General features: G+C 43.0%; 1 protein-coding gene across 1 annotated transcript; it reads left to right on the top strand.

Annotated features, from left to right (window-relative positions):
• Positions 1 to 648: 648 nt before the first annotated feature.
• LOC139417241 (leucine-rich repeat-containing protein 38-like) lies at positions 649 to 19,213 on the top strand. The gene is made up of 2 exons (XM_071166489.1): positions 649 to 1,538; positions 18,882 to 19,213. Exons 1-2 carry the CDS (start codon positions 911 to 913, stop codon positions 19,127 to 19,129), a joined length of 876 nt encoding a protein of 291 aa, XP_071022590.1. The 5' UTR covers positions 649 to 910; the 3' UTR covers positions 19,130 to 19,213.
• The last annotated feature ends 6,131 nt before the right edge of the window (positions 19,214 to 25,344 follow it).

Below are 25,344 nucleotides of genomic sequence, written 5' to 3'. Positions count from 1 at the left end.
ATGGCAACGGAGCTGGGATGGCTGGATCGTGCAGCACAAGGAGGCAGAGGACAGATGAGGAGGAGACGTATATGATGATGTTTCCAGAAGTTCACGGTCAGGAGTCATCAGGATGATTTTCCTCCAGGGATTCTGGGAGCCATTTGACATCATCAAATCAAATCAAATGTATACACATGGTTAGTAGATGTTATTGTGAGTATAGCGAAATGCGAAATGCAACATGTGAGTTGGGAATGTGATGTCAATTGGACAGCGAGCCACTGACGGTAGCTTCTGAGCACAAGAAGAAAAGGCAAACGTTTGGATACAAACACCCATGTTTTAAGTGAGTCTAGCCTTCCAATGCTAAGATACTCACATGATATTCTTCTTTTGACTCACAGATGGCGTCACTCGTTAACTGTTCTGAGGGGCGACTGCAAGTTCACACCCCCTCCTGGCTTACCCTACCGCCCTCCGTCCCTCGACCCCCACACACCCCCTCCCCAGCGTGTCTCTGGTTCGCTAGTTGCTATTTACCTCTGTGTTAATCCACACCCCCCCCCCCCCCCCTCCCTCTTTCTCGCTCGATCCTGCTCTCTCACTCCTCCCCTTATTCCCTCAAAGCCAGCAGGCTGCTATTCGATACAGACGGCTTGCTACATGATCTCCTGGAAAACACTGTTCCGCATCTCTCTTGCCACTCGATGGCCAGGCCTTTGTAGATTATACACCAAGCGGAAGAGAGATGCCAGCGCCAGGACATTGACTCCTTTCCTCCTTCTGCTTCCCCCTCCCCTTCCTTAATCTCCCACCTCTTGATCTCTACCCACCCCCCGTGCCCTCTCCTGTCCTGTGCCCCCTTCCTCCCAACCTCCCCCTCCCCTACCCTACCTAAAGTCTTACTCTCCCTCTTACCCCCTTGACAATGTTACCATGCATTAACTGGCTTCAGCCTTTCCTTGCCTTGCTCTCTTCCACCTTGCTGACTCGGGGCCACAACTGTCCGTCCAGCTGCCTGTGTCCAGACCACCACACCGTGGACTGCCAGGGCCAAGGTCTCACCCGCCTCCCAAGCCCCATCCCCCTGGATGTCCGGCGCCTCCTGCTCTCTGACAACTGGATTCCCTTGATCCCCTCGGATTTCCTGGTTCTGTACAGTGACCTGGTCTACCTGGACCTGAGGAATAACTCCCTGTCTGGGCTGGAGCCTGGCACTCTCAGCACATCGTCCCGCCTGGTCTTCCTGGACCTGGGCAGCAACAACCTGACAGAGATCCAGTCAGAGACCTTTGGAGAGTCCAGGAGCCTGATTAAGTTGCGGCTGGGGAACAACCCCTATCTTAGCCAGGTGGAGGAGGACGCTTTCCTGGGTCTCACCTCGCTGCGGGTGCTGGAGCTGGAGAGAAACGGCCTGCAGGGGCTGGACGTGGGGGTGCTGGAGCCTTTAACCTCACTCCGGGTGCTGCGCCTGGAGGGCAACCCCTGGGTGTGCAACTGTCACTTTGCTAAACTCTTTGTGTGGCTGATGGAGAACCGCCACAAGCTTCCAACGGGTATGTAAGCTGCTTAACAGCACGTTAACATCTTTGCCTGTACTAGGACATATAAAACCACTATTTTGTCAGCCCACTTGTTTTGGATTCAAACAACTCACTATAAGCCAATCGGTTACAGAATTAGAATCCAAAACTGCACAGTACACTAAAAGACAGATAACGTAACGTGCATAACAGTGTTTAGTATGAAATATCTCTACACTGTGTGTCTACAAATATGGTTCCTCCTCTTTATTTTCAATTGTCTAATATTGAGTAAAGAGCTATTGGCGAACAACCTCATCGTCATTTATTTCATGTGCAGTTTGTTGCTCATACTACTGATAATTCTGTATGGATATGGACAGTTCAATGCTGTCATAAGATCACTCTGAAACATCTTGATAAGTATTCGAAAGAGAGAAGATAATTCTGGAAGACGAGTGGAGGGTCCCAGATTACAGATACCAGATTGTGTCTGAATAATGAATTAACCATATGCCTCATTAGAGTGAGTTCTCAGATATTATACTCGATATTTTGGTGGACACACTCTTACACAAAAAGGTGCTATCTAGAAGCTAAAAGGTTTAATTGGCTGTCCCCGTAGGAGAACCCTTTGAAGAACCCTGCTTGTGTGTGTGTGTGTGTGTGTGTGTGTGTGTGTGTGTGTGTGTGTGTGTGTGTGTGTGTGTGTGTGTGTGTGTGTGTGTGTGTGTGTGTGTGTGTGTTTGTATGTGCATGTTCTAAAATCACAACAAGGAGACTGTTTATTGACACTATCCAGGTTTCATACTCAAAAACTGCACTCTTAAAAAAAAACATTCTTACTCTGATGGAAGAACGCTTTTTGGGTTCCATGTAGAACTCTTTTGGCTCCAGGTAAAAACTATTTTGGGTTCCATGTAGAACCCTTTCCACTTTTTTTCTAAGAGTGCAGTGTTTGAGTAAGAAACCTGGATAGTGTCAATAAACAGTCTCCTTGTTGTGATTTTAGAACATGCACATGCACACACACACATACAAGCAGGGTTCTTCAAAGGGTTCTCCTACGGGGACAGCCAATTAAAACTTTTAGGTTCTGGATAGCACCTTTTTTTGTAAGAGTGTGTCCACCAAAATATCGAGTGGGTAGATCACATGTAAGATCTTCAAGATGAAAAATATATGAGGCCAGGGAATCAAATTCAATGGGATCTGAATCACTTGATTGATCATAATATACCCGCATTGTTTATGTAATTACAGACAATAAGCATTACATATAGCTTCTGATCCACACTCTGTAGTGTTGCCATATATATAGACAGTGAGGGTATTGTCTACATAAATATTCCTTGTTTGCAGTGCTGACAGGTTATTGCACGCAGTATATGCTCACTCTCATTCTCCGGAGCTCCAGTGCTATGGTGAGCTCTGACCTGAGCAAACGCTCTGTGAGTGGACGTCCAACTCCATATTTACATATTAACTGCTTCCCAAGAGAGTTAGGCTAGTGCTACTTCACCCTCTTACATCTTTATTAAGAGCCATACAAATGAGGTACACCAATGTCAGCTGGAATTAGGGCCTGTATTGAAGTAAGCTATGTGGCTACATCCCAAAAGGTACCCTTTCCCCTTTATAGCGCACTACTTTTGACCAGGGTTCATAAGGAATAGGGTGCCATTTGGGACACAGCCTATGTTATTACAGTACGCTAATCAAAGCAACAGGGTGTTCTATGGATCATATCAATTGATCAAATTGGCACATTGGCAATCTTCACAATAGATTTCATTTCAAAAGCTGTGCCCTGGGCTCCAGGTTATAGTAACAAAATGATTTGGGGGCACATTAACACCTAGTTTTCAGTGAGCACAGACACATATACACACCAACACTATGGTGCTTCCTACATGCTCTTCTATAGGCCTTAGCAACTGTAGGCTCTGGCCTTATGCCTGGTTTAGCACCTTTAGTAGGGCTAACCACAGGAAACCTCTACTGTATCTTAACCTAAAGGACATATGGGTTGTACAGTGTATTTGACACACAGGCAGACTTACTCCTTCCCATTGCCTTTATGAGAAACTCGTTGAATGCCATAATCATCTTTTCATCATTCTGACAAGGGGGCAGACTAGAAACATGGATCGGAATGTATACACTAGGAAGAAATGGAGCTCTGATGGATTAGACTAAACGAGACCTTTACTCACTGATCACTCAATTCCTGACTCTCTGAGGCAAATCACAATCAATGTTCTTGTGTGAGCTACAGCCGTGAACAAACTGGAGAATGAAGGGCACGGAATAATGGACCACTTGCTGAACTGGACACTTCCACAGAGCCATTCAATCAAGCCCAGTCACTGGGTTTGTGGGATAAGTCAAAAACGTCATTTTCTCTTGGACACTGTAATTTCATTGGACACCGTAATTTCACTGACCCAAACAGTAACAACTTTCTTTTCCCCACTTTGCTGTCAGGGACATTGCTCTGTCAGATCCTGATTGAGATCGTCTTGATCTGTTAAGCATCTGAGAACATGAATAGACACATTGAAGCCTAGTGTACTCTCAGGTACTGTATCAACAAGATGCAACAAAGCTCAGATAAAGAGGCAACTGCAATTGGCAGATACGTTTTTTTAAACTTGTAAATTAATATGCCCATTGATTCTTGAAGAAGATAACCACTCTGTTAATGTTTGAGCCTCAGATTGCCCGTTTAAGACGCATTCACTGGGGATATATCACGAACGGTGCCTGTAGGTGAATGTGTGTAATCACACTACAGCATAGGTCAAGGATGAACAATCAGCATCTATTATTCACAACTACACTTCATTTGATACTGATGACAGCATGCCATTGACACTGACATTATCTAGTCTAATGTTCCATCACTGTAAAAGATACTCCATCGCTCTGCGAGTGACACACGGTGCGTGGGTAAAATCACCAGGGAAGCCAAGCCCCCCCCACCTCACCCCCCAAAATAGCCATATTACAATCTACAGTGCCTTCTGGAAAGTATTCAGGCCCCTTGACTTTTTCCACATTTTGTTATGTTACAGCCTTATTCTAAAATCGATTAAATTGTTTCCCCCCCTCATCAATCTACACACAATACCCCACATTGACAAATATTTGACATAAGTATTCAGACCCTTTATTCAGTACTTTGTTGAAGCACCTTTGGCAGCGATTACAGCATTGAGTCTTCTTGGGTATGATGCTTCAAGCGTGCCTGTCACGCCCGGACCTTAGAGAGCCGTTTTATTACTTTACTTTATTACTTTGGTTAGGTCAGGGTGTGATGTGGGGTGGACATTCTATGTTTTGTATTTCTGTGTGGTTGGCCGAGTGTGGTTCCCAATCAGAGGCAGCTGTCTATCGTTGTCTCTGATTGGGAATCATACTTAGGCAGCCTGTTTTGCCACCTTAGTTGTGGGTAGTTGACTTTGTTAGTGGCCTGTACAGCCCTAGTAAGCTTCACGGTCGTTTTTGTTGTTTCTTGTTTTGTTGGCGACATTTATAATAAAGTAAAATGTATGCTCACAACGCTGTGACAGTACCACACCTGTATTTCGGTAGTTTCTCCCATTCTTCTATACATATCCTCTCAAGCTCTGCCAGGTTGGATGGGGAGCGTTGCAGCACAGCTATTTTCAGGTCTCTCCAGAGATGTTTCAATCAGGTCCGGGCTCTGGCTGGGCCACTCAAGGACATTCAGAGACTTGTCCCGAAGCCACTCCTGCGTTGTCTTGGCACTGTGCAGATGGTTGTCCTTCTGGAAGGATCTCCCACCTCCACAGTGGATCTCTGGAGCTCTTGCTTACCTCCCTGACCAAGGCCCTTCCCACCCGATTGTCCAGTTTGGTCGGGTGGACAGCTCTAGGAAGAGTCTTTATGGTTACAAACGTCTTCCATTTAAGAATGATGGAGGTGTTCTTCGGGAACTTCAATGCCGCAGACATGTTTTGGTACCCTTCCTCAGATCTGTTTTTATTTTTAATAAATTTGCAAAACTTTCTAAAAACGTGTTTTTGCTTTGTCATTGTGGGCTATTGTGTGTAGATCGCTGAAGATTTTTTAAATGTAATCAATTTGAGAATAAGGCTGTAACGTAACAAATGTTGAAAAAAATCAAGTGGTCTGACTACTTTCCAAAGGCACTGTATGTGTTGTGATAATTGCATTGTTTGCTCTATAACCTGTTCATATGCCTTGGCACCGTGATATACAGTATAGGCTAAGGTCGAGACAACAAGAAGACACAGTAGCAGAATAAATTCAAACACACATTTGTTCCATTATAAAACCTTAGAGCAACATCTTCACCATTCGTCCGATACTCGTCGGATGTGGCAGGGCTTGCAAACTATTACAGACTACAAAGGGAAGCACAGCCGCGAGCTGCCCAGTGACACGAGCCTACCAGACGAGCTAAATCACTTCTATGCTCGCTTCGAGGCAAGCAACACTGAGGCATGCATGAGAGTATCAGCTGTTCCGGACAACTGTGTGATCACACTCTCCGTAGCCGACTTGAGTAAGAGCTTTAAACAGGTCAACATACACAAGGCTGCGGGGCCAGACGGATTACCTGGATGTGTGCTCCGGGCATGTGCTGACCAACTGGCAGGTGTTTTCACTGACATTTTCAACATGTCCCTGATTGAGTCTGTAATACCAACATGCTTCAAGCAGACCACCATAGTCCCTGTGCCCAAGAACACAAAGGCAACCTGCCTAAATGACTACAGACCCGTAGCACTCACGTCCGTAGCAATGAAGTGCTTTGAAAGGCTGGTAATGGCTCAAATCAACACCATTATCCCAGAAACCCTAGACCCACTCCAATTTGCATACCGCCCAAACAGATCCACAAATGACGCAATCTCTATTGCACTCCACACTGCCCTTTCCCACCTGGACAAAAGGAACACCTATGTGAGAATGCTGTTCATTGACTAGAGCTCAGCGTTCAACACCATAGTGCCCACCAAGCTAAGGCTCCTGGGACTAAACACCTCCCTCTGCAACTGGATCCTGGACTTCCTGACAGGTCGCCCCCAGGTGGTGAGGGTAGGTAGCAAAACATCTGCCACGCTGATCCTCAACACTGGAGCTCCCCAGGGGTGTGTGCTCAGTCCTCTCCTGTACTCCCTGTTCACCCACGACTGCATGACCAGGCACGACTCCAACACCATCATTAAGTTTGCTGACGACACAACAGTAGTAGGCCTGATCACCGACAACGACGAGACAGCCTATAGGGAGGAGGTCAGAGACCTGGCCGGGTGGTGCCAGAATAACAACCTATCACTCAATGTAACCAAGACTAAGGAGATGATTGTGGACTACAGGAAAAGGAGCACCGAGCACGTCCCCATTCTCGTCGACGGGGCTGTAGTGGAGAAGGTTGAGAGCTTCAAATTCCTTGGTGTCCCCATCAACAACAAACTAGATTTGTCCAATCACACCAAGACAGTCATGAAGAGGGCACAACAAAGCCTATTCCCCCTCAGGAAACTAAAAAGATTTGGCATGGGTCCTGAGATCCCTAAAAGGTTCTACAGCTGCAACATGGAGAACATCCTGACCGTTTGCATCTCTGCATGGTACGGCAATTGCTCGGCCTCTGACCGCAAGGCACTTCAGAGGGTAGTGCGTACGGCCCAGTATATCACCGGGGCAAAGCTGCCTGCCATCCAGGACCTCTACACCAGGCGGTGTCAGAGGAAGGCCCTAAAAATTGTCAAAGACCCCAGCCACCCCAGTCATAGACTGTTCTCTACTACCGCATGGCAAGCGGTACCGGAGAGCCAAGTCTAGGACAAAAAGGCTTCTCAACAGTATTTACCCCCAAGCCATAAGACTCCTGAACAGGAGTCCGGACTATTTGCATTGTGTGCCCCCCCCTCCCCAACCCCTCTTTTAAGCTGCTGCTACTCTCTGTTTGTCTTATATGCATAGTCACTTTAACTATACATTCATATACATACTACCTAAATTGGCCCGACCAACCAGTGCTCCCGCACATTGGCTAACCGGGCTATCTGCATTGTGTCCCACCACCCGCCAACTCCTCTTTTTACGCTTCTGCTACTCTCTGTTCATCATATATGCATCGTCACTTTAACGATACCTACATATACATACTACCTCAATAAGCCTGACTAACAGGTGTCTGTATATAGTCTTGCTACTCTTTTTTCAAATGTCTTTCTACTGTTGTTTTATTTCTTTACTTACACACACACACACACACACACACACACACACACACACACACACACACACACACACACACACACACACACACACACACACACACACACACACACACACACACACCTTTTTTTGGCACCATTGGTTAGAGCCTGTAAGTAAGCATTTCACTGTAGGGTTTACACCTGTTGTATTCGGCGCACATGACAAATAAAACAATTACATAACCTACAGCATGGTCAAGCAAGGTAATGTTTACAACATTTTCGGACTAATTAACACCTATGGATTTAGAACCACAGAGAGTTACCGGAAGTCCCTAAGAAAACAGAAGCTGCCTCCACTATTCCAACACCATATCAACTTCAATATTTCAACATCATCAAATCACCTATGCTTAGTCTAAAACAGTGACTAAAAAGATAACCAAAACGATTTAGTCCAATCAACGTAAGCTTAACATGATGTGGCTGTCCATGGCACTGATTTCTGTGTGTGTGTGTGTGTGTGTGTGTGTGTGTATGCGTGAGTAAGCGCGTGCATGCAAATAGACTCATCCTACTTGTAGAGAAACACCAATGCCATCCTCCTCTTTTCCATGTTGCCTAAATGGTCTATGACTCTGTCATACAGTACACACTTTTAGTTTTTGTTGTCCTAGGCTACTTTGCTAAAATGTTGCTCGTTAACCTAACATCCTTTCATGGGCAAGCTAGTTAACATTAGCATACATACTTCCATCCTCTCGGGCCAGGGGCACAATGTATGAAGTTATAGTTGGATCAGAATTGCTGTTATAATCATTGGCTAGTACGGAGAATTAAGTAAAACCACAAGTCCAAATCCCTATCTCCATTCATGATTAATTTAGGAAAGGAACGATTTTAGCTTGCTAGCTAGCTAGCCACTGGAGGACAACAACACAACAAGATGTAACAATTCAAAGTTTTCTCCTGTTAATGACTATTGGCTTTTGATGTGATTGGTCTGAAGCCATATCCAAACTGGCTTCGCTTGACATGTTTATTTGGTGCGCCAACACTGATTGGATATTATCATTTATTTATTTTTATCAAGGGTGGCCAAATGCTCGCTGGCTTCCCTTGCATTCAATGATATGGGTGGCAACAACGTCGTTCTCTTTTTGACCAGACAGCATGAGATAGATTCGCTACACATACTAGGACAGAGGGACGCTGTTTTGCTCATTTGGATGCTTTCTCCGGTGATATACGGTACATTCAGCCTCTGCGAATTGAAGGAAATTTATGAAACACGGAGAGACGAAAGCAAAATTATTCTTGTATGTTTTGTTTCTTTGTCAATTTTTGGGGGATGTCTGGCTTTCCTTGGCTTCCATGAATACATGCCACTGCACACACACACACAAACGTATACACAAACATTATATAATGCCAACTCTATAGCAGCATGGCAACTGTAATCACATTGATATAAGACACTATGCATACTCATGACAGATATGATGCAGTGTTTTGTTGACAATTTTAGGTTTATATGAGAATGGCGCCGAAGGACATGGCTGCCGTTTTATGATCCCGCAACCAATTGTGATAATATTTATGTTTTTTTCTTGTTATTTGTAACTTATTTTGTACATAATGTTTCTGCCACTGTGTCCTATGACCGAAAAGAGGTTCTACATATCAGGACAGTGATTACTCACCCCATTCAGGAGGAATACTTTTTCTTCAACGAGTCAGACGGGAAGGATTTACTTCAGATGCCTGACAAGGCAATCATCCCCATCATTCGCAGGAGAAAAATACACAGGTATCGAGGAAGAAGGTAATCTACCTTTACCATGGGTCCTACTAGCCAGCGTACAATCGATCAATAATAAAATAGACTACGATCACCTAGAAGGCCAGCATCCCACAGTCACCTCTTACCAGTTGAGACTGGTGTTTTGTGGGTATTATATAATGAAGCTGCCCGTTGAGGACATGTGAGGCGTCTTTTTTCTCAAACTAGACACTCTAATGTACTTGTCCTCTTGCTCAGTTGTGCACCAGGGCTTCCCACTCTTTCTATTCTGGTTAGAGACAGTTTGCACTGTTCTGTGAAGGGATTGGCAATTTCTCGCATGGAATAGCCTTCATTCCTCAGAACAAGAATAGACTGACGAGTTTCAGAAGAAAGTTCTTTGTTTCTGGCCATTTTGAGCCTGTAATCGAACCCACTAATGCTGATGCTCCAGATACTCAACTAGTCTAAAGAAGGCCAGTTTTACTGCTTCTTTAATCAGAACAACAGTTTTCAGCTGTGCTAACATAATTGCAAAAGGGTTTTCTAATGATTAATTAGCCTTTTAAAATGCTAAACTTGGATTACCTAACACAACGTGCCATTGGAACACAGGATTGATGATTGCTGATAATGGGCCTAGGTAGATATTCCAGAACAAATCTGCTGTTTCCAGTTACAATAGTAATTTACCACATGAACAATGTCTACACTGTATTCCTGATCAATTTGATGTTATTTTAATGGACAAAAAATGTGCTTTTCTTTCAAAAACAAGGACATTTATAAGTGACCCCAAAATTTTGAACAGGACATTAAAAACTGTAATATCTTATGCTTCACGGAGTCGTGGCTGAACGACGACATGAATAACATACAGCTGGCAGGTTTTAAGCTTTTTTGGCAGGATAGAACAGCGACCTCTGTTAAGACAAGGGGTGGCGGTCTATGAATACTATGTATCTGTATATGTTATGTGCAAGCAATCAGGAAAAAGCTCATTCAGAGGTGGCGCGCCTAGTGGCCGGGGACTTTAATGCAGGCAAACTCAAATCTATTTTACTTAACTTCTACCAGCATGTTACATGTGCAACCAAAGGAGAAAACACTCAAGACCACCTTTACTCCATACACAGAGATGTGTACAAAGCTCTCCCTCGCCCTCCATTTGGCAAATCTGACCATAATTCTGTCCTCCTGATTCCTGCTAACAAGCAAAAACTAAAGCAGGAAGCACCAATGACTCGGTCAATAAGAAAGTGGTCATATGAAGCAGATGCTAAGCTACAGGACTGTTTTGCTAGCACAGACTGGAATATGTTCGGGGATTCCTCCGATGGCATTGAGGAGTACACCACATCAGTCACTGGCTTCAGAAACAAGTGCATCGATGACGTTGTCCCCACATTTATCGTACGTACATACCCCAACCAGAAGCCATAGACTACAGGCAACATCCGCGCTGAGCTAAAGGGTAGAGCTGTCACTTTCAAGGAAGAAAAAAATCCCGCTATGCCCTCTGATGAACCATCAAACAGGCAAAGCATCAATACAGGACTAAGATCGTGTGGTACTACACCGGCTCCGACGCTCGTCAGATATAGCAGGGCTTGAAACTATTATTGACTACAAAGGGAAGCACAGCCGAGAGCTGCTCAGTGACACAAGCCGACCAGACAAACTAAATTACTTCTATGCTCGCTTCGAGGCAAGTAACACTGAAGCATGCATGAGAGCATCAGCTGTTCCGGACGACTGTGTGATCACGCTCTCCGCAGCCGATATGAGTAAGACCTTTAAACAGCTCAACATTCACAAGGCCGCAGGGCCAGACGAATTACCAGGACGTGTAATCCGAGCATGCGCAGACCAACTAGCAAGTGTCTTCACTGACAACCTGTATCTGACTGAGTCTGTAATTCCAACATGTTTCAAGCAGACCACCATAGTCCCTGTGCCCAAGAGCATGTAGAGTGCTTTGAACGGTTGGTCATGGCTCACATCAACACCAATTTCCCAGAAACCCTTGACCCACACCAATTTGCATACCGCACCAACAGATCCACAGATGATGCAATCTCTATTGCAGTCAACCCTGCCATTTCCCACCTGGACAAAAGGAACACCTAATGTATGGGAGAATGCTATAAATTGACTACAGCTCAGCGTTCAACACCATAGTGCCATCAAAGCTCATCACTAAGCTAAGGACCCTGGGACTAAACTCCTTCCTCTGCAACTGGATCCTGGACTTCCTGACAGGCCGCCCCCAGGTGGCAAGGGTAGGTAACAACACATCCGCCATGCTGATGCTCAACATGGGGGCCCCTCAGGGGTGCATGCCCTGTCCCCTCCTGTACTCACTGTTCACTCATCACTGCATGGCCAGGCATGACTCCAACATCATCATCAAGTTTGCCAATGACACAACAGTGGTAGGCCTGATCAACAACAACGATGAGACAGCCTATAGGGAGGAGGTCAGAGACTTGGCCATGTGGTGCCAGGACAACAACCTCTCCCTCAACGTGATCAAGACAAAGGAGATGATTGTGGACTACAGGAAAAGTACGACCGTGCAAGCCCCCTTTCTCATAGATAGGGCTGCAGTGGAGCAGGTTGAGAGCTTCAAGTTCTTTGGTGTCCACATCACCAACAAATTATCATGATCCAAACACACTAAGACAGTTGTGAAGAGGGCACGACAAAGCCTATTCCCCCTCAGGAGACTGAAAAGATTTGGCATGGGTCCTCAGATGGTCAAAAGGTTCGAGAGCATCACTGGTTGCATCACTGCCTGGTATGGCAATTGCTCGGCCTCCGACCGCAAGGCACTACAGAGGGTAGTGCATACGGCCCAGTACATCACTGGGGCCAAGCTTCCTGCCATCCAGGACCTCTTCACCAGGCGGTGTCAGAGGAAGGCCCTACAAATTGTCAAAGACTCTCTGCTACTGCACAGCAAGCGGTACCGGAGCGCCAAGTCTAGGTCCAAAAGGATTCTTAACAGATTCTAACCCCAAGCCATAAGACTCCTGAACAGCTAATCAAAGGGCTACCCAGAGCCCTCTTTTACGCTGCTGCTACTCTCTGTTTATTATCTATGCATAGTCACTTTAACTCTACCTACATGTATATTACCTCAATTACCTCAACTAACCGGTGCCCCTGCACATTGACTCTGTACCGGTACCCCCTGTATATAGCCACACTATTGTTATTTTACAGCTGCCGTTTCATTATTTGTTACTTTTATTTTCTATTTTTTACTTATCTATTATTTTCTTAAAACTTCTTAAAGCATGGTTGGTTAAGGGCTTGTAAGTAAGCATTTCGGCGTAAGGTCTACTACACCTGTTGTATTCGGTGCATGTGACACATTCAATCTGATTTAATTTGATTTTATAGGCAGCGCCAGACAATGTAGGCATTATGTTACTCAACCCTTCCCCACCCCCAAACTCATCACCACCAACACCGAAACCATACAGACTCTCTCCATCTATTTGCAATTTAGCATTCTGGTCCTCTCCACAGATAGAGCCAGAGACAGAGACAGAGAAAGAGAGAGCAGGACAGCCAGTGTCTGGGCTGAGCTTGTTGTGCTGCATGGTGAGATGAGAGGAGAGCCACGTGACTGGAATATCACAGAGCTATGAGGTCACTGAATCTCTCCGCATGTGGAAAACCCCTTCTGGTCTGACTGTGACTCACCACACACACACACACACACACACACACACACACACACACACACACACACACGCACACACGTACACACACTTGATAATGATGTATTCTGACTGCTGACCACAGCAGCTACAAACACAGACATGCCAAAATGGAAGCATCCGAAACTGCCTTTATTATCATGACTGAGGTACACCATATGTGATTTAGATGAATGTTTTATATTGAATACCTTTTCCAAAAACAGCTAATACCGATTGAATTTTAAATAATTCTGATTAGTGCATTAGTGGAATAGATTGGGTTATTTTACTAGGAAACCATAGCCCCATTGATGCCCCTTATCATTATAAGTAAAATAATCCACAGTATAATCTATTTATCCTAATGATTTCAATTTGATCAGGTAATTTGGTACTGTTCCATTATTATCTGTTACAGTGTATGATTTTATTTTATTCTGGTATGATATGTAATCCCCAGAGTGCAAATATAAGTATATTTCTTGTTCTGCACACTTCTGTTTTTATCATGCAATAATTGAAAGGTTTTATTAGTCATATGTACAGGATACACATGGCATACACCATCCAACTAAATGTTTTCTTTCTGGTTCCTTCTTGACAATACAACAACAATAAGAAATAGTAAAAGATAAGAACACAAACATAGTAAATGGCTGAGTAGAATATATATATATTTTTTGCATAAGTATAATATATGATGGCACAATTTATAGTCCAATATTTACACGTGTTTTGCGGAAGGGGGGATTGGGCGGAAGGTGTTTAATTGTGCATTATTTAGCAATAATAATAGGAGTATGGTAGAAGCAGTTGTGATGTGTGTGTAGCATGAATGTGTGTGTGTGTGTGTGTGTGTGTGTGTGTGGGTGTGTGTGCGCGCATATGGATGAATGTGTGGGTGTGTGAGTGAGTGAGTGAGTGCATGAATGCTAAGGTGCGGAGAGTCAGTCCAGTTCAAATGTTCAGCAGTCTGATGTCTTGTGGATAGAAACTGTCTGAGCCTGTTGGTATCAGACCCGATGCTCTGATACCGTCTTCCCGACAGTAAGGGAGTGAACAGCATGTGGCTGGGCTGTTTGGGGTGCTTGATGATGATGAATTCTCTTAACAGGATGTGCTGCAACCAGTCGAGACACTATCGATGGTGCAGCGGTAGTATTTGAAGAAGAGATTTCTTCAGCTGCCTTATGAAGTGGAGACGCTGTTACACCCTCTTGTCAAGAGTGGTGTTGTAGTTGGTCCATGTCAAGTCCTCGGTGCTGTGGACGCCGAGGAACTAAAAACTGCTGACTCTTTCTACTGCAGTCCTGTCGATATGGATTGGGCATGTTTCCTCCTCTGCTTCCTGAAGTTGACAATCAACTCTTTTGATTTGCTGACGTTGAGTGAGAGTTGGTGTCCTGGCACCACAATACCATTTCGCTTGCCTCCTCCCTAGAGAAGGATTCATCATTGTTGGTTATTAGGCCTAAAATCGTGGTGCCATCAGCAAACTTGATGATGTTTGCCTCGCAAAGAAGGGCACCTGTAGGTAGAGGAGTTAAAATAAAAAAGCAGATATTGAATATCCCTTTGAGCATGGTGATGTCAGAAGTTTACATACACCTTAGCCAAATACATTTAAACTAAGTTTTTCACAATTCCTGACATTTAATCCTAGTAAAAATTCCCTGTTTTAGGTCAGTTAGGATTACCACTTTATTTCAAGAATGTGAAATGTCAGAATAATAGTATACAGACTGATTTATTTCAGCATTGATTTATTTCACCACATTCCCAGTGGGTCAGACATTTACATACACTCAATTAGTATTTGGTAGAATTGCCTTTAAATTGTTTAACTTGGGTCAAACGTTTCGGGTAGACTTCCACAAGCTTCCCACAAGAAGTTGGGTGAATTTTGGCCCATTCCTCCTGACAGAGCTGGTGTAACTGAGTCAGGTTTGTAGGCCTCCTTGCTCGCACACACTTTTTCAGTTCTGCCCACAAATTTTTTATTGGATTGAGGTCAGGGCTTTGTGATGGCCACTCCAATACCTTGGCTTTGTTGTCCTTAAGCCATTTTGCCACAACTTTGGAAGTATGCTTGGGGTCATTGTCCATTTGGAAGACCCATTTGTGACCAAGCTTTAACTTCCTGACTGATGTCTTGAGATGTTGCTTCAATATATCCACATAATTTTCTTGTCTCATGATGTCATCTACTTTGTGAAGTGCACCAATCCCTCTTGCAGCAAAGCACCCCCACAACATGATGCTGCCACCCCTGTGCTTCACGGTTGGGATGGTGTAATTCAGCTTGCAAGCCTCACCCTTTTTCCACCAAACATAACGATGGTCATTATGGCCAAACAGTTAGATTTTTGTTTCATCAGACCAGAGGACATTTCTCTAAAAAAGTACAATCTTTGTCCCCATGTGCAGTTGCAAACCGTAGTCTGGTTTTTTTATGGCGGTTTTGGAGCAGTGGCTTCTTCCTTGCTGAGCGGCCTTTCAGGTTATGTCGATATAGGACTCATTTTACCGTGGATATAGATACTTTTGTACCTGTTTCCTCCAGCATCTTCACAACATCCTTTGCTGTTGTTCTGGGACTGATTTGCACTTTTCACACCAAACTACATTCATCTCTAGGAGACAGAAAACATCTCCGCCCTGAGCGGTATGACGGCTGCGTGGTCCCATGGTGTTTATACTTGCGTACTATTGTTTGTACAGATGAACGTGGTACCTTCGGGCGTTTGGAAATTGCTCCCAAGGATGAACTAGACTTGTGGAGGTCTACAATTTTTTTCTGAGGTCTTGGCTGATTTCTTTAGATTTTCCCATGATTTCAAGCAAAGAGGCACTGAGTTTGAAGGTAGGCTATGAAATACATCCACAGGTACACCTCCAATTGACTCAAATTATGTAAATTAGCCTTTCAGAAGCTTCTAAAGCCATGACATAATTTTCTGGAATTTTCCAAGCTGCCTTGTAAAAGGCACAGTCAATTTACTGTATGTAAACTTCTGACCAATTGGAATTGTGAACCAGTGAATTATAAGTGAAATAATCTGTCTGTAAACAGTTGTTGGAAAAATGACTTGTCTCATGCAGAAAGTAGATGTCCTAACCGCCTTGCCAAAACTATAGTTTGTTAACAAGAAATTTGTGGAGTGGTTGAAAAACGAGTTTTAATGACTCCAACCTAAGTGTATGTAAACTTCCGACTTCAACTGTATATTAATTAGACTTTGGATGGTGTATGAAAACACCCAGTCACTGCAAAGATACAGTTATCCTTTCTAACTCAGTAGCTGGAGAGGAAGGAAACCGCTTAGGGATTTCACCGAGGCCAATTATGACTTTAAAACAGTTACAGAGTTTAATGGCTGTGATTGGAGAAAACTGAGGATGGATCAATTGTAGTTACTCCACAATACTAACCTAAGTGACAGAGTGAAAATAAGAAAACCTGTACAGAACACAAATATTCCAAAACATGCATCTTGTTTGCAATAAAGCACTAAAATAAAACAGCAAAAAATGTGTCAAAGAAATTAACTTCATGTCCTGAATAAAAGCATTATGTTTGAGGCAAATCCAACACAACACATCACTGAGTACCACTCTTCATATTTTCAAGCATGGTAGTGGCTTCATCATGTTATGGGTATGCTTGTCATCGGCAAGGACTAGGGAGGGTTTTTTTAGGACAACAATAAACGGAAAATATAGCTAAGCATAGGAAAAATCCTAGAGGAGAACCTGGTTCAGTCTGCTTTCCAACAGACACTGGGAGACAAATTCACCTTTCAGCAGGATAATAACCTAAAACACAAGGCCAAATATACACTGGAGTTGCTTACCAAGATGACATTGAATGTTCCTGAGTGGCCTAGTTACAGTTTTGACTTCATAAATTGGCTTGAAAACCTATGGCAAGACTTGAAAATGGTTGTCTAGCAATGATCAACAGCCAACTTGACAGAGCATGAAGAATTTTTAAAAGAATAATGTGCAAATATTGTACAGTGCAAAGCTCGTAGAAATTTTCCCAGAAAGACTCAGCTGTAATCTCTGCCAAAGATGATTTTAACATATATTGACTCAGGGGTGTGAATACTTATGTAAATGAGATATTTATGTATTTCAGTTTCAATAAATGGGTCTCTGTTCTATTATTACCCAGGGGGTTGATCTGGTGTCTGCTAGAAATACACTGGTTGGAGCAGATTACTATCTTCCTTCTGTATAAACCAAAGCAGATAGATCTGATTGCAACATGGACATTTCACAAACGAATATTTGCCTTGGAGAGGTGAATAAAGAAAAGTTGGAGAAAATCCTAAGGAAAAACCTTATATGGGAATTATGTAACAGGAGTCACGTGTGTCTGTGACAGGTGTTCAGTGAAGCTCTTTAAATCACACCAAACGACGACACAGGGAACGCAGCCTGGCACGAAGCACATGTATTTATATGCCTATTAAAAGAAAATCATGAGTGTTAGGTGTTGATTTATGGCAATGTGGTTCTCTGTTGCAGTGAGTAAATTCAACACTTGATAGTTTACACTATTATAAGAGGGAAAACTAAACACAAACATCAAATTAATGGGGTTTTGGGACGTGATGGGATTCGATGGGTGTGGAAAATGATGAGACACGAACACACAAACAATATAGTAGCTACTACTGTAGGCGTACTAGGCTATAGCTCCTGTAAGGCAAAACAATGGCACCCATCTGGTCTCGCAGTGTCCTCACTTACACTGTTACAGTAGGAGGATATCACAGACTAGCCATTCTTGGTGGATTTCAACCACGGTCAATGCATGCCATTCCAAATTGTATGGTCAGCATGCTATTCAACAGTCCTTTGAACAGACAAGACAACAATAAAAAACCTGTGTAGGCTTTTTATTCAGTCATCAGAGAGAGGTCAGCTCCAACACGCATTTAGATCTGAAAGGAATTAATAGATGCAATATGATGAAAATTCCACTAAACATACAGGGCAGAGTGTAGCTGTTACCTTCACTGTTAAGCTATTACCATACTTACAGTGCATTCAGAGAGTATTCAGACCCCTTTACTTTTTCCACATTTTGTTACATTACAGCCCAGGGACCTTCAATGCTGCAGATTTGTTTTTGGTAGCCTTCCCCAGATCTGTGCCTCGACACAATCCTGTCTCTGAGCTCTACAGACAATTCCTTCAACCTCATGGCTTGGTTTTTGCTCTGACATGCACTGTCAACTGTGGGACCTTATATAGACAGGTGTGTGCCTTTCCAAATCAAGTCCTATCAATTGGATTTACCACTGGTCTACTCCAATCAAATTGTAGAATCATCTCAAGGATGATCCATTTAAACAGGATGCACCTGAGCTCAATTTCGAGTGTCCTAGTAACAGGAATGCTGGAATGCTTATGTAAACAAGGTATTTCATTTTCAAAAAATTATAAAAACCTGTTTTCCCTTTGTCATTATGGGGTATTGTGTGTAGTTTATTTAATCAATTTAGAATAAAGCTGTAACGTAATAAAATGTGGAAAAAGAGAAGGGGTCTGAATACATTCCGAATACACTGTATATATTTAAATTAATTTCTTGGACCATAGAGTGATTGTGATCCAGACTGTTTTCTGTCTCTCTCTCTCCTCTCAGGTATGGAAGGGTTGGAGTGCTCCCTCCCCATGGACGGGAGTCTTATGTCCCTGAGTCTGCTCTCTGAGGCCAGTTTCCGGGAGTGCCGGGGCTACCTCTCCCTCACGGATATCCTCATAGTCATCTTCTCGGGGATCTCCGTCTCTGTGGTAGCCATCATAGCCAGTTTCTTTCTGGCCTCTATGGTCCACTGCTTCCAGCGCCTGGGCAAAGCCGGTCAGGCAGACGAGGAGGAGGGCAACGACTGAGAGAGAGAAAGAGCGTGATCTGGGACCAGATTCAGTGTCACTGCAGGCATTGCAGACCCTGACTACATACCTTGTAAGAGGGCCAGGAAGAAGGGCAGGAAAATGGAAGAGTAAGTCAAGGACAACAAGGGAGTATTTGGCCCAGGAATTGGGCTAAAAGGCTCTTACCATGTGAATTCCTGCTCGCCGCATTGGTGGCAGTCAGAGGCACACCAGGAGGGGTGCTAGGGCAGTGGGTTAAACCGTACGCTTGAATAATACAAATGTTTTCTTAGCACTGCCTTAGTGTACACAGCCTTACTACCTTACTTTGGAGAGATCCTCCAGCATTCCCTTGAAATCGTAGTACTATATTTGGGCTGTACTTTAAATCTAACATGAGGTAAAATTACTTGCACCACCCTTTCAAAGAGGACTATTCCTCTGCTGCAGGTTCTTTGAGATCTGGGTTGAGCTGAGAGGTAAAAGGGCAGAGAGGAGGACAAGGGACAGGCACACTGGAGTCTAATACATAACTATGTCCATTGCAGTGATTTGAGTAGCAACTTACTTAACCTCTGTTTACCAAAGAGCAGGCTGAATGAGAAGATTCTATTGTTACAATATAGAACACAGACACTGGATAGCGTGAGCAATCAACATGGATGTTACACTAAACTGTGACACAAACTCTCAAATGCAAAATCAAGTAAATATGGAGGATGTTGTTACAATATCTGTTTTTGGAGCACAAATGTAGCCTGACTATGTTTGGCGAGACAACGCCCTAAGGAGTTGGCAAGAGAGCACAAACAGTCTGTTACTTAGGCAAGCACAAATGTAATATTGGTTAAAAAACAATCACACATTAGGTACAGTATACTGTATAGAACAATATGCTAAAATAACCTGCCATTTATGACCTACAAATGTAACTATGGAAATAATTATATTATACAGCTTGTACTGTAAGTGGACCAATGTATTTTCCTGTTTCAGGCATAATTATTTTATTTATTTTTTACATTTGAACAAAAGGTTTATATTGATACTGAAGCTTTTGTTGATGTTTTGGTTGTTTTATTTATTTTTTGTACAAATTAAGTCTTCTCTTGTTTGTATGGGGATTTCACATGGTAACAGTATTGTCACATCGGCAAAGACTCTAATTCCAAGCTAGGAGGGCTAAGGTAAAAATGAATTCAGTGTTTTGTCGTCTTGATCATCCTTGATGTTTGGGCCTTCCAGCCATTTCCTGTGTCGGCCTCTATATCCTCAATAGACCAGCAGCTAGTAGCAGCCAGGTGAAATTGATGAATGAATGCTATAGGTCAATGATGTCACGTGTATTGTTTGGCTAAGAGAATAGTGAAACAACTGGTAGATCATAAATGAAAACCAGCATAGTCACAGATGCTTCAAGACCTGAGTTTTGAGCGGGTGTCCACCTCTCTCACTTACGTTGCTTCAGTCAAACTGTATCTGTCTCTGGCGCTTGTAACCCACCAATGAGATTTGCTGGCGCTTGCAACCCACCAATGAGATTTGCTGGCGCGTGTAACCCACCAATGAGATTTGAGATCCCAAAAACAGATGAAAGGGCTTTTTTTTCTGTCATGATGCACCATAACAAACACCTTGAAAAGATAATCAAGGGGTTGCAAAGTGCAATGTAACAAAAATGTAAAGAGATAAAATAAAGTGGTAAAATGCACACACTAACTTTGCTTTAAAACTTTGATTTCACATACCTGTCTTGTTTCTTTGAATGAAGACATTGGTCAAATATATTTGTATTTTATTTATTTAACTCTTATATAACAAGGTGTCTTAATGGAGAACCAATTCTCATTTGCAATAATAACCTTTTGGAACGAGAAACACCCTGCTACGCATGTGTAATGTAATGGTATTTATCTCTGTCAAACAAAACTGTTACATGTCAACACGGAGCACTTCTTTCACATGCAACACAACCTATATATGGTTGAAAAATCCCACTTCCGTTGTATTGTTTGAAATTGTGGCCTGTATAAATGTCCTATTTCTCTAGTCCAGTCTCATGGATGTATACCCACATACAGTAGCATCTTACAGAGAAGAGCAGATGTCCCTGTCCAACCAAAGGATCCCATATGTGGCCAATAGGGTTGACCTTTACTCTCAATGAAATCTGTTTGTTTTGGTTCAATAATCACAGCTCCCATAATGCTACAGCTGGCATCCATATCCCATGCCATAGAACAGAGAGGTGAGGATGGAAGGGCACCCTCATTGTTATTTGGCATGTGGTCATCAGATTTGTTTACCCTACGAATATAGAATATATTCTTATTTGTGTTATAATACAGTAAAATTGGCAGACTATCTGAGATAATACGCAATAGAGATAACCACTGTCATACCAGCTACATCACTGTCTAGGTTCTGTTTGATAGGATAACACAACACTGTCCTGTTATTGTTCTGATGGTATTTTTATTTTTTTTACATTTATTTATATAATGTATTTGTATGTCCTTGTGGACCTTAATGATGTTATACACGCTGAAATAGTGCCTCGTGCACTGGGAGTCAGCATGCTGTTAGAAAGTGTCAGTGAAGGGAGATGAACAATACTGTCTCGTGTGCTGTAAAACAACTGGATGGCATAGAGTTGAAGCCTGTGGGCATGGCACACACAAACAAAGGGAACGGATGAACAGCGTGGTGTTGAGTCAGAACAGAACTCCGACTCCAACACGCCCCTGATGAAGATCAGAGTGGAGGGATGGTGAGCCATTCTGCCAGTGCCTCCCTCTTCATCCTTTATGCCGTGCAGTCAGCTGAGCCACCATACAGAGTGGACAGAAGTAGGATGAGAGCGGAGGAGGGGAAGGAGGATTTTCGGGAATGAGGATTTTCCCTCGTCCACTGAATTCCTGTTGTCGCCATGGTTACATGGCTGGAGGCCAGTTCGGGTTGGAAGCCGAAACTGCCAGAGAGGAAGAGATTTCAAAATTGCTACGTCACTGCTTGCTCTTTCTCTCTCCCTGTCTACTACATTGAGACGGAAATAACAAACAGCTGAATTATACAATAGCATTAGAATTCTGATGCCACACACTTGTGCAAGTGAGACACAACTTCACTCAATCAAATGCCTCAATGTTACACCCTCTGAGGATGGATGCATGTAAACCAATACCATCCCTGTCACGTGTCCAATGATCCACATCTACTTAATGTGGCTTACCCTGCAGAGATAACTGCGGTGGCCTGCAGGGCAAAAAATATGTAGAGAACATAGGAAGTAATACTACACCTTGCGTGAGTTGAACATTCTGAATAATTGAACAGCAGCTGAACAGTATGAATAATTTCTCTGTGGTCCACAAAAGGGATTAGAGTGACAGAGGTCCATGACCACGTTGACTGCCACAGCACCAATAAGGTACAAACGACTTGGAACCAGTTCAAATCTAGAAATCCAGCGATAAAGATAGTGGCATTATGGTGCCAATGACTGAAATCAGTGGTTAGAACTGGAAGAAACCAAAACACCGGAGTACCACACAACAATTGAATGTATTGGGCACAGAGATGAGGTAGTAATTTGAAAATCATGATAAGAACTACTATTGCACACAGAGTCCATACAACTTACTATGTGGGTTAACAAAGGGGGTTGACTACATGTTGACTCAAGACATTTGAGCTTTACATTTTTTATGAATATGTATAAATTCTGAAAAACGTACAGTACCAGTAAAAGTTTGGACACACCTACTCATTCAAGGGTTTTTCTTTCTTTCTTTCTTTTTTCATTGTAGAATAATAGTGAAGACATTAGAACAAAGAAACAACACATATGGAATCATGTAGTAACCAAAAAAGTGTTAAACAAATCAAAATATATTTTATATTTGAGATTCTTCAAAGTAGCTGCCCTTTGCCTTGATGACAGTTTTGCACACTCTTGGCATTCTCTCAACCAGCTGCATGAGGTAGTCATCTGGAATGCATTTCAATTAATAGGTGTACCTTGTTAAAGGTACATTTTTGGAATTTCATTCCTTCTTAGTGAGTTTGAGACAATCAGTTGTGTTGTGACAACCTAGGGTTGGTATACAGAAGATAGCCCTATTTGGTAAAAGACCAAGTCCATATTATGGCAAGAACAGATCAAATAAGCAAAGAGAAACAACAGTCCACGTTAAGACATGAAGGTCAGTCAATGCGGAAAAGTTCCTTAACTTTGAAAGTTTCTTCAAGTGCAGGCGCAAAAAACATCAAGTGCTGTGATGAAACTGGCTCTCATGACAACCGCCACAGGAAAGGAAGACCCAGAGTTACCTCTTCTGCAGATAATAAGTTCATTCGAGTTACCAGCCTCAGAATTCTGCAATTAACTGCACCTCAGATTGCAGCCCAAATAAATGCTTCACAGAGTTCAAGTAACAGACACATATCAACATGAACTATTCAGAGAAGACTGCGTGAATCAGGCCTTCATGGTCGAATTGCTGCAAAGAAACAACTACTAAAGGACACCAACAACAAGATAAACACATGATAAAATAATGTAACCACAATCATCTCAAATATCACATTAAGAAATCAGAGAGCTGCTGTGACAGGACTGGTGTGTGTGTGTGAGAGAGAGAGAGAGAGAGAGAGAGAGAGAGAGAGAGAGAGAGAGAGAGAGAGAGAGAGAGAGAGAGAGAGAGAGAGAGAGAGAGAGAGAGAGAGAGAGAGAGAGAGAGAGAGAGAGAGAGAGAGAGAGAGAGAGAGAGAGAGAGAGAGAGAGAGAGAGAGAGAGAGAGAGAAATATCAATCCTTTCCCATTAGAGCCCGTGAGGGTGAGGGGCTTCCCATCTCCCCCTTGCCTCGCCCGTGCAGTGTCCAGATGTGGAGGGTTACAGATCTGTGAGCTGGAACAGATGGCCCTATTTGCCACTGTGGGCCTGCCTTGGATTATGTGGTGGCACAGGACCAGTCGGTGGAACGGATGGGGGTGGAGTTTCTGGGGGCAGTGTAGTGGGAAGATTAACATCTGCCAGGGCTTAATGCTGCTGGACGTGCTGGGTATTGGAGGTGGGGAAGTATGGAGGGGTTATGCTTACAGCATAGGGGAGACCGAGTGTGGTTATTACCATAAGGATGTAATAATGAATGTGTTTTATGCAATTGTGTGGTTATTACAATGTTTAGTCTTATGTGTAATTTCTCAGCCTCTTTATAACGAATGTAACTCTGTTACACATTATTTGAAACAATACACCAATCCATTTTCAACCTAACATCATACAATCAAAATTCTAAAGTGGATTATAGTGCGATAAAGTGACTTTTCATATATGTAAAGGAGACAGGCTACAGCAGGCTATAGAAAAGGCATAGGAATGGATTTGGCCAGTTTGTTAAGTGTTTAGATATACTTGCTGACTCAACAAAATAGAACTAAGAAGTACTTAAGTAAAGGAACTATCCTGTCCTGGTGAATCGACTACACCCAAGATAAGCTGGAAATCATTTAGATTTAGGTTTTGAGGTGTGTGTGTGTGTGTGTGTGTGTGTGTGTGTGTGTGTGTGTGTGTGTGTTTGTGCATGTGGGCGTACATGTCTCTGCGTGTGTGTGTGTGTATGCGTGCATGTCCGTGTGTGTAGCCTCCTGGTCTAGTGACCATAGCGATTAGATTTGTGGGTCTGGCTGGATTAGTGTTCTCAGTATGTTTAGCAGATCTGATGAAGTCTTGGGATCAGGCCAGCCCAGTAATTACAAAAGGGGGTTTGAACCACAGTGGGACCAGGAACGAGAGTCATTAGTAGATGTTGACAGTAGAGATGGATGGATGGAGGAGGGGTAGTAAATCATGAGAATCTAATGGATGTGGTGTTACTCCAGATTTAAATACTGCCCTGGGATTAGATTTGGCACCTGGTCGCACGAGATTGCATTTCTGTAAACCAGTATAATTTCATAAATGTTTCCACTGACAACATTGCACAGGGAATTTTATGGCAGTATGTAGTAGTGGAATCAAATCAAACTTTTTTTCCAAGTGCATTTTCACTTCTAGATACAATCTACATTAAAACGGGGAATACATTTTATTTTTACATTTCAACCATAAAAATATAGTAAAAAGCTAAACTAAAATAATGAAATTATACCAGTTACATAGGCCATATAGTACAAGTGTGTCTTTAAAACCTCAACGCACTGAGCTATCTGCTCCCCTTGCTTGTGAGCA

The sequence above is a fragment of the Oncorhynchus clarkii genome, chromosome 9, assembly GCF_045791955.1.
Source record: "Oncorhynchus clarkii lewisi isolate Uvic-CL-2024 chromosome 9, UVic_Ocla_1.0, whole genome shotgun sequence".
Lineage (NCBI taxonomy): Eukaryota > Metazoa > Chordata > Actinopteri > Salmoniformes > Salmonidae > Oncorhynchus > Oncorhynchus clarkii.
This window is presented reverse-complemented; position numbering and strand designations above follow the sequence as displayed.